This window comes from Cricetulus griseus, assembly GCF_003668045.3.
Source record: "Cricetulus griseus strain 17A/GY chromosome 1 unlocalized genomic scaffold, alternate assembly CriGri-PICRH-1.0 chr1_1, whole genome shotgun sequence".
Classification (NCBI taxonomy): domain Eukaryota; kingdom Metazoa; phylum Chordata; class Mammalia; order Rodentia; family Cricetidae; genus Cricetulus; species Cricetulus griseus.
In genome coordinates this window covers 204,770,474-204,783,193 of record NW_023276807.1, presented here as the reverse complement: position 1 = coordinate 204,783,193, position 12,720 = coordinate 204,770,474, and the positions used below count along the sequence as shown (strand labels likewise).

Below are 12,720 nucleotides of genomic sequence, written 5' to 3'. Positions count from 1 at the left end.
GCTACATAGTGTGACACTTTTCAGGAAAAAATAAAGGAAGGAAGGAAGGAAGGAAGGAAGGAAGGAAGGAAGGAAGGAAGGAAGGAAGGAGGGAGGGAAGGAGGGAGGGAAGAAAGGGAGGGAGGGAAGAAAGGAAAGAAGGAAAGAAAGACAGACAGACAGACAGACAGACAGACAGACAGACAGACAGACAGAAAGAAAGAAAGAAAGAAAGAAAGAAAGAAAGAAAGAAAAAGATTTAGTGAGTTCAATGTGTCAAGGGGTTCCTTGGCAGCAAGGGGCAATGACCAACTTCCATTTATGCTGTCCCCTTCCTGTTTATACTGCAACACGACAATCAGAAAGGAAAGAGGGACCACTTCCCCCACGCTTTCTCCAATCTTGAAAATCATTGCCAGCTACAAGACTGGGACCATAGTGTTTCCTAAAATCTTCACCAAATGACCATACATAACCTCCAACATTTGGCCTCCAAACAGTGAGGGACAATTAAGGGAAAAGTAGCTCACCTCATGATTATATAACTTAATTACTTTAAAAGATGTAGCAATTCAAGTGGTATTCATGAAACACTTCCCTCTTATTAACATCTCTGTCAAAAACAAACAAGTAAACAAACAAACACCACCACCACCAAACCTATAACATTCCAACTTTGAACACAGCATTCCTCACTGTGGCTTGTGGTTGCTCCCCTAAATATATGCTTTGACTTTTTAAAAATTTATTTTATGTATATGAGTGCGCTATCTGAAAGTATGAACTTATGCCAGAAGCGGGCATCAGATTCCACTATAGATGGTTGTGAGCTATATGTGGTTTCTGGGAATTGAACCCAGGTCCTCTGGAAGAGCATCCAGTGCTCTTAACCACTGAGCCATCTCTCCAGCCCCTTAACTTTTTAAAATACACTTCATTTTTTTTGTTTGTTTGGTTAGTTAGTTTTGTTTGTTTCTTTGTTTTTAATTAAAGTCACACTGTATAGCACTCTTGGAATTCACTACATAGAGTAGGCTGGCCTTCAACTCACAGAGATTCACCCACCTCTGCCTCCCAAGTGCTGGGACTAAAGGCATGTGCCACCTCAGCCTGCTCTCCTCTTTTTCAGAATGTTACAGTTATTCATGTATTTAAGGAGAGATCACACATGGCACAACACACATAAAAGTCAGAATATTTAAGGGGTTTGGTTCTTTCCTTCCACCCTGTGGGTTCCTGGAGATTAAATGGGTCATCAGCTCGATGGCAAGCACCTTCACCTGTGGGTTCATCTTACCAGCTCAAACAGGTCTTCTAGATAAATCCTCTGCTTGCTGACCTGGTGTGTCATCAATAAACTTTTTTTTTTTTTTTTAGGAAAACAAGAAGCTAGACCAAAGGGGTCTGGTCTCCTTAGTTGAACTCCCCAGTTGGTCTTCTCCAAACAGACCCACTTATCAACAGCCAGCACTAACCAGTATCTATTCAAAGCAGTGTGTTCTCTGTCCCAAAGGAATTTGCCTCCTGTGTCACGGTGGAACAGTGGAGTATACGAGGAAGCATTGGTCCACAAAATGGTCTGCCAACCATCACGGCAATGGGCTCCAACTCAGACTTTCTGCTATCCTGTCTCCTTTGATACATCATACATGTGCCATCATAATACTTATGCAGGCCCAGCTGTCCAAACTAGGATTCTGATTCCTCCTCCACACACCTATTCCCATAGTCCCTCATCTCCTTTTGCACAGGCTTCCAATGGGATCACCCTGAGGATTTTCAGGATCGTCTCCTATCTTTCATCTTTTCTCTCATCCCTGGAAGGTACCAACAGCAAATGGTTCTTAGAAAGATGAAGTCTACCACAGACTTTGCAGGTCACATATGTTGACACATTTTACTTTACATTTTTTCTTTTGTTTTTGTTTTTCAAGACAGGGTTTCAATGTGTAGCCTTGGCTGTCCAGGAACTTCTTCACTAGACCAGGCTGACTTCGAACTATCAGAGATCTGCCTGCTTCTGCCTCCCAAGTGCTTGAGATTAACGAACGACGTGTGCCACCACCACCCTCTACATACTGTAAATGTCCAGGAGGAGGGAGCTGCAGTTGCTAGTTTTTGCACACACTGATCATTAGTTTGTAAACACTCTGTATTTGCACACACTGTCAACATTTGCACTTTGATCAGAGGAAAGCTTTCAGGCCTCAGCCTCATCCCAGGAGGAAGTCATTCTCACGTATTTGAGGCATTGGTCAGTCCTCCACAAGGCCATGCCCAAGTCAAACAATACACATTTACTCAGCTCTTCCTCTGCTCCCTGACAATAGTCTCCCTCAAGTTGCATGTACACACACACACACACACACACACACACACACACACACACACACACACACACACGAAGACCTGGGCTGAAATGGTTCAGTCGTTAAGAGCACTTCATGAAGCCAGGTGGTGGTGGTACACACCTTTCATCCCTAGCAACTTGGGGATGAAAGGGTTTATCTCAGTTTGCAGCTTGCTGTCAGTCCATCATAGAGGGCAGTCAGGGCAGGAACTCAAGGTAAGGACCTAGAAGCAGGAATTGGAAAAGAGACCATGGAGGAGGACTGCCAACTTGCTTGTTGTCACAGCAGTAGAAAAGTAACTAAGACATCCTATCTCAAGGCAGGGTTGGTGGTCTGGAGAGATGGCTCAGTGGTTAAGAGCGCTTGTTCTTGTAGGAGATGTGGGTTCAATTCCCAGTACCATATAGTAGCTCAAAGCCATCTGAAATCCCAGTTCCAACAGAGTCCTTGTCTAGTCTCTAAGGGCACCAAGCATGCACATGGTAAACGTACACACATACAGGTAAAATACCAATACACATAAAATAAATATAACTTTATTTATTTTTAAAGATTTATTTATTGTGTATACAATGTTCTGCCTGTAGGCCAGATGAGGGAACCAGATCTCATTACAGATGGCTGTGAGCCACTATGTGGTTGCTGGGAATTGAACTCATGACCTCTGGAAGAGTATCCAGTGGTCTTAACCTCTGAGCCATCTCTCCAGCCCTAAAATAAATATAACTTTAAAAAAACAAATATAAAAAGGAAGACAGGGGAGTAAAATGTAAAATGACAGTTACTTGGGGGGGGGCACAGAGAGAGGTGGTAGAGGGTGACAGAATAGATTTTATTATGTAGCCCAGGCTGACCTAGAACTCACTGTGTAGCCCAGACTGGCTTTGAATTTGTGGTGAATTTGCCTGGCCTTCTGAGTACTGGGATGACAGATATGTGCCCCTGTACCCAGTAAAGAATTATCCCCTGATGTGGTGGCACATGAGTTTAATCCCATCACTTGGAAGGCAAAAGTAGGTGGATCTCTGTGAGTTTAAAGCCAGTCTGGTATACATAATAAATTTCAAAACAGCCAGAGCTACACAGTGGCACACTGACTAAACACAAAACAAACACACAAAATTACCATGACAGGTAAACCAGGCAAGAATTTCAAAAGGAAGGGGAAAAAGGCAGAGAAGAAGGGAGGAAAGAAGGAAGGAAGGAAGGGAAAAGAAGGGCCAGTCATTCCAGACAGAGAACCAGCTGGTGCAAATGTGGGACCTTTGGGGAACCACTGCAGGATGTCCTACAATGGGGTGTTGTGGTTTAATATGTGGAGGATGGAGTGACAGGGGATAAATGGGTGGGAGTGGCTAAATCCAGCCTGGGAGCCAAGAGGGCTGAACATTTTTTTTTTTTTTCGAGACAGGGTTTCTCTGTGTAGCTTTGGAGCCTATCCTGGCACTTGCTTTGGAGACCAGGCTAGCCTCGAACTCACAGAGATCCACTTGCCTCTGCCTCCCGAGTGCTGAGATTAAAGGCATGAGCCACCAACGCCCGGCCAGCCCAAGTTGCTTTTGATCATGGTCTTTATCACAGTAATAGAAACCTAAGACACATGTGGAGGCCCAATGATGACATGGGTTTCTTCTAGTACTCTCTTCATTTTTTGAGGCAATGAATGTGGAGCTCGCCAACTGGTTGTATTGACTGTACAGTGAGCCACAGCACTGGGATGCAGTTGCTCACCTCAGTGCCTGAGTTTTACTTGGGTGTTGGGATCTAAATTTGGGTCCTTGTGCTGGTACTACAAGCATTTTGCCCACTGACCCATCTCCTTGGCCTTAGACATGGGTATTCTTTTGCTCAGCACATAAGGGACTCAGTGGTATAGTCTAGAGGATGGAGTATGCTTACCCTTTGCATAGCAGCCCAGGCCCCATATCCACAACTGTGAGCTACCCAATAAAACAGTATGAGGCCCAGAAGAAAACAGCAGTGACAATCCCTTTTCTATCCAGACAAAAGACAATCCTACAAGTTTTAGCCTCAAGTTGAGGGTATATCATGTTCCTGTCTGTCCCCAAAGACTTCCTCCATGGGATTATCAAAAACAAATAATTTTTTTTCAAAACAAAAATCAGCCAAAGTCAGGTGTGGTGGCACACATACCTTTAATCCCAGTTCTCAGTAAGGAGAGGCAGGTAGAATTCTATGAGTTTGAGGCCAGCTTAGTCATCAAAGTGAGTTCCAGGACAGTAGGGCTGTTATACAAAGAAATCCTGTCTCAAAATATAAAAATAAAAAATAAAAATAAATCAAGGTGGTTAACAATGTACCAGTTATGGTTTGAGTTCTGCTGAGTCCTAGTTCTTCCTCTCTAGGGTTGCTTTTTCTTTTTTGACAGAATCTCAATAATTCAGGCTTGAACTCTAGCAGCCAAGGTAGACCTTGAATGCCTCACCCTCCTGCCTCCCCACCCTGAATGCCAAGATTATAGCTATTATAGATTATGCCCAGCTCCTTGTGTTTTCCTGGTAAGAGGAACTTGAATAAAGCAGAGAGAGAGATTCTGATAAGTCCTCTTTGCTATTTGGGCATGAAGGGGTTAACACAATGCCCACTTAGTAGACCTTCCCAGGTCATGGTCTGGGTTCATTTTGCCCTGACAATGACTGTCTTTTGCCTCCTTCAACTTAGCTATCTTTCCTACTTGACTTAAAAATCTCATCCTATTAATGTCAATCCTCTAGACTAGACCACTAAAGCCGGGTCATGGTCTCTAGAAGCTCACTGCTGCTATTCACATATGTCACCTGGCAGGAAAAGAGAGTCTTTGATGGGGACATAGGGGAGGACAGCCATCTTCTGTAGTCCTCTTTCATTAGCACATTAGCATGAATGAGCTTATCAGATTAGCTAATTGTCACCTGGACACTTTGGACAGTACAGAGATACTGGTGAGTCGAATTTCCACAAAAAGCATAATGACAAAGACGGGTCCCCAAAAGATCTCCAAGCATTCGGGAAGGACAGGCCTGTGGAGGAAGGGCAAAAAGGATGCTACAAAGGACAGTGGCCGTGGAGAAAAAGCTCTGGATGAGAAGGGAGCAACAAGAAATTTTTACCATTTTCTGGCTCTGCCTAGTGTCCCCAGTCCCTGCTGGGGGATGGCAGGTGTACAAACAGCTCGGGCACAAAAAGGGACCTTGCCTTCTGCTTCCAGACACAGTATCATGAGCAAAGACAAGCTCTGGTAAGACAGAAAGCTTTGTAAATGGCAAGACTCCTTCCAAAAGTATCTGGAGATGTGTAACACACACACACACACACACACACACACACACACACACACACACACACACACACACACAATTTAAATGTTTTAATCTGTAGATAAGCATCTAAGAGAAAGAACACACACACACAAAGGAAAATTCAGCCCCTCCACCTGAGACTCATGTTTAACACCCACATAGAAGAGAAGGACCAAGATTTTGAGCCCCTGGGAATCATCATGCTGAAATGAATACAGAAAGCCAACACTCTTGACCTTCGGCAAAAGGGAAGACTAGGAAAAGAGCCACCCAGTGCTACAGGTGACAAGGGTATCTGAATTCGCCACAGCCATTCAAGCTGCATAACCTCCACTGCTGTTCATATGCTTAAGTCAGGGGAAGCCATCCATGTAGAAATAGAATAAAATAACTGCTAAGGGTGTGCGCCAGTGCTAAAGCACATTCATAGATTCTTAAACTGCCAAGTCCTAGGCTCAATTTGTGTTTGTTTGTTTGTTTGTTTGTCTTGTTTTGTTCTTCCAGACAGGGTTTCTCTCTGTAATAGGCCTGGCTGTCCTGGAACTAGCTTTTGTAGACCAGGCTGGTCTCAAACTCGCAGAGATCCACCTGCCCTTGCCTCCCAAGTGCTGGGATTAAAGGCATTCACCACCACACCTGGCTATGAACCCAATTCTTAGCATTACAAAATGATAATAATAAACTATTAATAAGGTAGGAAAAATGGGGCTGGGTATATTATATCAGTGGCAGAGAGCCATTTTGGTGTGCCCAAGCTCTGAGTATAGCCTACCACATAAGAAAAAAAAATGTGAGGCCAGGTGGTGGTGGTGCATGCCTTTAATCCCAGCACTAGGGAGGCAGAGGCAGGTGGATCTCTGTGAGTTCCAGGCCAGCCTGGTCTACACAGTGAGTTCCAGGACAGCCTCCAAAGCTACAGAGAAACCCTGTCTCGGAAAAAAAAAAAAAAAAAAAAGTGGAGGTGGGAAGGAAAGGGAAAATAGAAAGGAATTTTTAAAAATACTTTCATGTCTTTTAATTTCTTGATAATGCTAACTATTGAACCCTGGGCTCAGTAACCTGGCCTATATCCCCAGACTTCAATATTCCTCTGTTTCTGATATCTAGAATAGATGGAAGAGATTAAAGGATTATGAGTTCAAAGCCATCATATTCTTTTTTTGTTTTGTTTTTTTGGTTTTTTTTTTTTTTTTGAGACAGGGTTTCTCTGTGGCTTTGGAGGCTGTCCTGGAACTAGCTCTTGTAGACCAGGCTGGTCTCAAACTCACAGAGATCAGCCTGCCCTTGCCTCCCAAGTGCTGGGATTAAAGGCATTCGCTGCCACCACCCAGCAAGTTAATATATTTTTAAGGGCCGGAGCTATAGATTAATCATTTGTCTAGCAAATATGAGGTCCTAGGTTTCATCCCCAGCACTGCGACATAAATAAAGTAAAACAAAATGTTTTCAGACAATGTTCAGAACAGCCTATAACTCACAGGTCCCTGCTAAAAGAACTTTTAAGGGAGATAGTTTAAAAATGAAGGAGAACCGGTTTCTCCAGCCTGACTCTGGGTTCGGTCCCTGGGACCCACATGACTGAAAGAGGGAACTTATTCCTGCAAATTAGCCTGCATATGCAGTTCCACCACATAGACAGGCAGACAGACAGGCAGACAAATGTAAACGATTGTTTTAAAAACAGGGCATGATGGCAGATATCTTTAATCCCAGCCTGAGGCAAAGGACCTCTGTAAGTTCGAGGCCAGCCTGGTCTACAGAGAGAGATCCAGGACAGCCTCCAAAACTACAGAAAAACACTGTCTCAAAAACAAAACAAAGCCAGGTATTGGTGGCGCACACCTTTAATCCCAGCACTTGGGAAGCACAGGCAGGCGGTTCGAGGCCAGCCTGGTCTCCAGAGCGAGTGCCAGGATAGGCTAAAACCCTCAAAAAAAAAAAAAAAAAAAAAAAAAAAGCAGCAAAATATAAGAAAAATAAATAAATAAAACTTGTAAAATTTAAATTTAGTAAAGACAAATTTGAAGGGCAATGGGAGTCCAAGCAGGACAAAAGCTTTGTTCTGAAATAAAAGCTGTTTGTCTTGGTTTTATGTATGAGACAATCTGCTCTGTTTAAAAAAAGCTGAGAAGTTGAAAACAAGCAAAAACCTAAAAAAGGAAAGGGAAGAATGTAACTCAGATAGATAAGGGGTTTAGGAACTACTATGAATAGCTTCCTGGCAACAAATGTAGAAACAGACAAAAATCAAATGTTTAACAACAAGCTATTAAAGCCGATGCAAAGAGAAACATAAAATTAAAGAGCATAATATCTTTTTCCTCAACGACAACATCAGCTCTGAAAAGCCTCAAAATAAAACTCGAAGGCTTGACTTTAAGTCAACCAAATACTGCCTAGCTGACTGGAGATGTGGCATCCTAGACGTTGAACATGCCTCCCTGTGTGAGGGGTTTGATGGCCAGCGCTAGAAAAACAAAGTACATAAAACACACTGTTTTAAACAAATGGCTCCAAAAAGAGAAAGGGGGAAAACTCTTCAACTTTTTTGTTTATGTTCTGATATTGGTGGTCAAATTCAGGTTGTATCCCTGCTACAAAGGCAGTGGTGATTGCCTTTCGGCCACATCAAAGGGCCTTCCCTAGCTTTTGATAGGCCAAGTGGACATACCGGCGATAAGACAAGGCCAGGTGTGATGGTGCAGACCAATACAACGCAGCACCAAAGGAGCCGAGGTGAGAATCCACAGGTCTAGGCCAGCCTGTCTATAAAGCAATACCTTATTTTTAATAAAATAAAATAAAAACTGGGTGTGATTGCACAGGCTTTCAGTTCCAGAATTCAGGAGATAGAGGTAGACAGACTTCTGTGAGTTCAAGGCCAACCTGATCGACATAGAGAGTTTCAGGATAGCCAGGGCTACAGAGAGAGAGACAGACCCTGTCTCAGAAAAATAAGTTAAATTGAATTAACCATTATATCAGTAGTATGGATTAAAGGATTAAAAACTATATGATTCTCCCCACAAATGTATAAAAATGTTTCATAGAATTCAGTCCACCTACATTGCTCTCAGAAGCTCAGTGGTAGGACACTGGGCTAGCCTGTCTAAGACTCTAGGTTCAACCCCAAGTACTGAGAAGAAAAAAAGTCAAGAAGTGAAGGGAATCAAATAAACAAATGAAACTAAGATTCTTCAACAAATTAATAATAAGAGCTACCTTTGTGAGCTCCTGGTCCTATGTCTAAAATTTAGTATGAAATACTATAAATATTTCCTTTAAAACCACAATATTTATTTATTCATTCACCCATTCATTCACTCATTCATTCATTCATTTTCATTTATTCATTTTGAGACAGGGTTTCTCTGTAGCCCCGGCTGTCCTGGAACTCACTCTGTAGACGAGGCTGGCCTCAAACTCTCAGAGATCCACCTGCCTCTGCCGCCCGAGTGCTAGGATTAAAGGTGTGAGCCACCATCACAACCTGACCACAAACAGTAATCTTGTAAGGGGTATTTACAGCCACATTTCCAGTTAACATGGTGCCAAGTGCTTTAGTAAACAAGGTGAGACAGGAAAAGGACAAAGAAAGGTTTCGAGAACTGCAAAGAAGAAAAGAAACCATCTGTATTCCAGTCAGTGAGGCTGTTTCCCAGAACACCTAAGACAGAAGTCAACCCTCAGCAAGTCTGTTGAACACAGGAACAAAATAGCTGAATTAATTGTGTTTCTGTGTAACAGCTGGGGGGGGTGACACTTGAAGTTTCCATTTCTCTTTACATGAACTGTGGGCTAACACTCAACAAAAACTGATGGGAGAAAATGTGGAACGTTATCAAATTCCATGGAAGAACGAAACAAAAAGAGGTGTATGCAGTTAAGGATTGGAAACATTATAAATCTGATGACAGTGGGGCTTGCCTGTGATCCCCTGGGAAGTGGAGATAGCAGGATCAACAGTTTAAACTGATCGTTGGCTATATGGAAAATTCCAGACTGACTGTGTCAAACAGAGCAATAACAAAACCCCAAACAAACAAGCAAACAAAAAAAAAAAAACAAAACAAGATAATCTGGGCAGTGGTGGCACATGCTTTAATCCCAACACTTGGGAGGCAGAGGCAGGTGGATCTCTGAGTTCAAAGCCAGCCTGGTCTACAGAGTGAGTTCCAGAACAGCACAAAAAGGAAAGAAAGTCCAGTCACTCCTTCATCTCAGCTATTGAAAGGTACCTGCACAATTCATTTTGGGTCCCATTCATCACTGAGGGCCAATGGTCAGGTCAGGCACAGACTCTGAACAACCTGGTACCTGGTACTTCAGATGCCTTTGTCCTCGACTCGTACAGGTATATGTTAGTTCACATGTTCCTGTTGTCATCTATCTAATTTTTTAACTCGCTGGGAAGTCTGGCTGAGCTCAGGAGAAGGGGTCGTTCTGAAGTTAAGTGAAGCAGGGATTCTTTCACTCCTGAGTCATTGTTTTGCTTCCAAACAGATGTCAGTAGTTGCCCAGTGACCTCTGTGAAATGTTTGTGGTCTTGTGTCAGTTCCTAACAACGAGCTGTCCACAGAATGCCAGGACTTTATTTATTGTAGACGCTCCTTTGATGTCTGTCAAGCTTTTCATGTTTCCTTTTCTTTTTATCTGGTTTCTCACTGTTGATATTGTTTTGTTCTTATTGTCTCTCCAGAGCAAAAGGACAGTGTCTATGTAAGTAAGTGACTTAGCATAGCAACCAGCCCATTCCGATGGGCATGTGTGTGCTCAGTGCAGTTTCATAGAGCTGATGATAGTACCCTAAAACACAACCTTATCCATCCATTTATGTCGGGGAATGAAGAATCTTGTGCCCAGCACCCAGGCAAAAATTTGCCAGATTTAATAAGCAAAAATACTAAGTGGCCTAAATAGTGTTTTTTTTATTATAAACATGATCCAAACATTGGATAAGACTTTTTTTTTTTTTTAGATTTTATTTATTTATTATGTATACAACATTCTGCTTCCATGTATATCTGCACACCAGAAGAGGGCACCAGATCTCATTATGGATGGCTATGAGCCACCATGTGGTTGCTGGGAATTGAACTCAGGACATCTGGAAGAACAGCCAGAGCACTTAACCTTTAAGCCATCTCTCCAGCACCCTGGATAAGACTTACTTCTACTATAGATATAGGTTTAGATAAATAAATCAGTTGTTAGCCAGATATAGTGGCCCATGCTCTATAAGCACTAAAAAGGCCAGGGGTAAGAGGTAGTCAGATCTCTGTGAGAAGGAGGCAGCCTGGTCTACATAGTGAGTTCCAGACCATCCAGGGCTACATAGAAATCTAACTGGACAGTATTTTATATGGTGTCCCTACTCAGGTACCCTTCTATAAATAGTCCACAGGGATCCACACAACATGAGGGAGTCCAGAATTTTCTTGAAAGAAACTCTATTGTGTTCATTTGCATAAAAAGCAAAAGAAACTTCTAATTTAACATTTTTAACACTGTTGAGTTATCTCCCTGAGCAATGATTGGATTATTGTCTTGATTGGATTATTGTCAGCTCCTTTTGGGAAAAAGAAAGCTAGAATGCCATATGGTTATTTCTGAGTCACCAAAAGTCTCCCTTCCCACCCGCAGTGGCCGCGTCATCTTCTGCAGTGGCAGAAAGAGAACAGTGTGGTGATGAAGAGACTGGGAAGAAAAGTTTAAAATACCATTCAAACCCTCCCTACCTCTCTCTTCTCACCACTCCCAAGCCCTGCCCTCAGGCATTCAAATTTAGCAGCAGGTTCTCTTAGGCCATTGGGTCTCAACCTGTAGGTCCTGACCCCTGGGTCAAATGACTTTTTCACAGGGGTCTCACACAGCAGATATCCCGCTTATCAGACATTTACATTACAATTCATGACAGTAGCAAAATTACAGTTATGAAGTAGTAATGAAATAATTTTATGATTGGGGGAGTCAGCACAACATGAAGAACTGTAATAAAATGTCTCAGCGTAGGAAGGCTGAGAACCACTATCTTAGGCTGTCCAAGAAATATGCAAACATGCCGAAACATGAGGACAGAAGAAACCACAAAATAAAATCAGTCCACAGAAAAGAAAAAGCAGAGGGTTCTAAGGAGAGATGACAATTCAGTGTCTGTATAAGCAATGATATAAATGTCATCTGTGGTCCCACATGGAAGGAGGCAACTCAAGAATGTTATGTACTGGGGCTGGAGAGATGGTTTGTTGTGGGCCGACAAAGCGCAGCTCTCCACAATGGCTCAGAGGTTAAGAGCACCGACTGCTCTTCCAGAGGTCCTGAGTTCAATTCCCAGCAACCACATGGTGGCTCACAACCATCTGTAATGAGATCTGGTGTCCTTTGTTAGCATTCAGTGCAGGCATCCATACAGGAAGAACACTGTATACAAAATAAATAAACAAATCTTAAAATAAATGTGGTCTACAGAGCCAGTTCTAGGACAGACAAGGCTACACAGAGAAACCCTGTTTCAAAAACAAACAAAAAGAGACTATGCCTTTAATCCCAGAATTTGGGAGTCAAGAGGCAAGTGGATCTCAGCTCAGTGAGTTCCAGGCCAGCTTGATCTACATAGTGAGCTCCAGCTCGGGCTTCAAAGTGACAGCCTGTCTCAAAAAGAAAGAAAAAGGAAAAAGAAAAAGAAAAGAAAGAAAGAGAAAAAGGAAGGAAGGAAGGAAGGAAGAATAGTTGCAGTTTTATTTTGCTAGCCCTTCTGTAATCATAGCACATAGCAGACTATGGCAAGAGGATCATGAGTGTGCCACATTGAAAGACCCTGAGTCAGAAACACCAAAAAATAAAATTATCCAATATCACTGCGTGTTAATTTTTAGATTTTAATATGATATTAACTTGTAGTAAATACAAACACCCACCCACTGGATGTTGCAAGCACCCCCTCCCAGCTGTTTTCTATGAAGCCGTCTGTCTTTTCTGGCTTGCCTCCCATCCCGTCCATGCATTTTCTCCTCTAAAACTAAACTGGGCTACTCTCCTCATTCAATGTGCTTGTCTGGAACACTGTAGGTATATATACTCGAAGTGTGTGT

The 12,720-nt window shown here is 42.6% G+C and overlaps 1 protein-coding gene across 1 annotated transcript in view; it reads right to left on the bottom strand.

Moving 5' to 3' along the window:
- The window catches only part of LOC100767106 (heterogeneous nuclear ribonucleoprotein A3-like), a 108,478-nt gene that overhangs the window by 44,358 nt on the left and 51,400 nt on the right, over nucleotides 1-12,720 (bottom strand). The window contains 1 exon segment of the mRNA XM_035453085.1: nucleotides 5,243-5,350. Within this exon segment, the coding sequence (XP_035308976.1) occupies nucleotides 5,243-5,350 (108 nt within the window).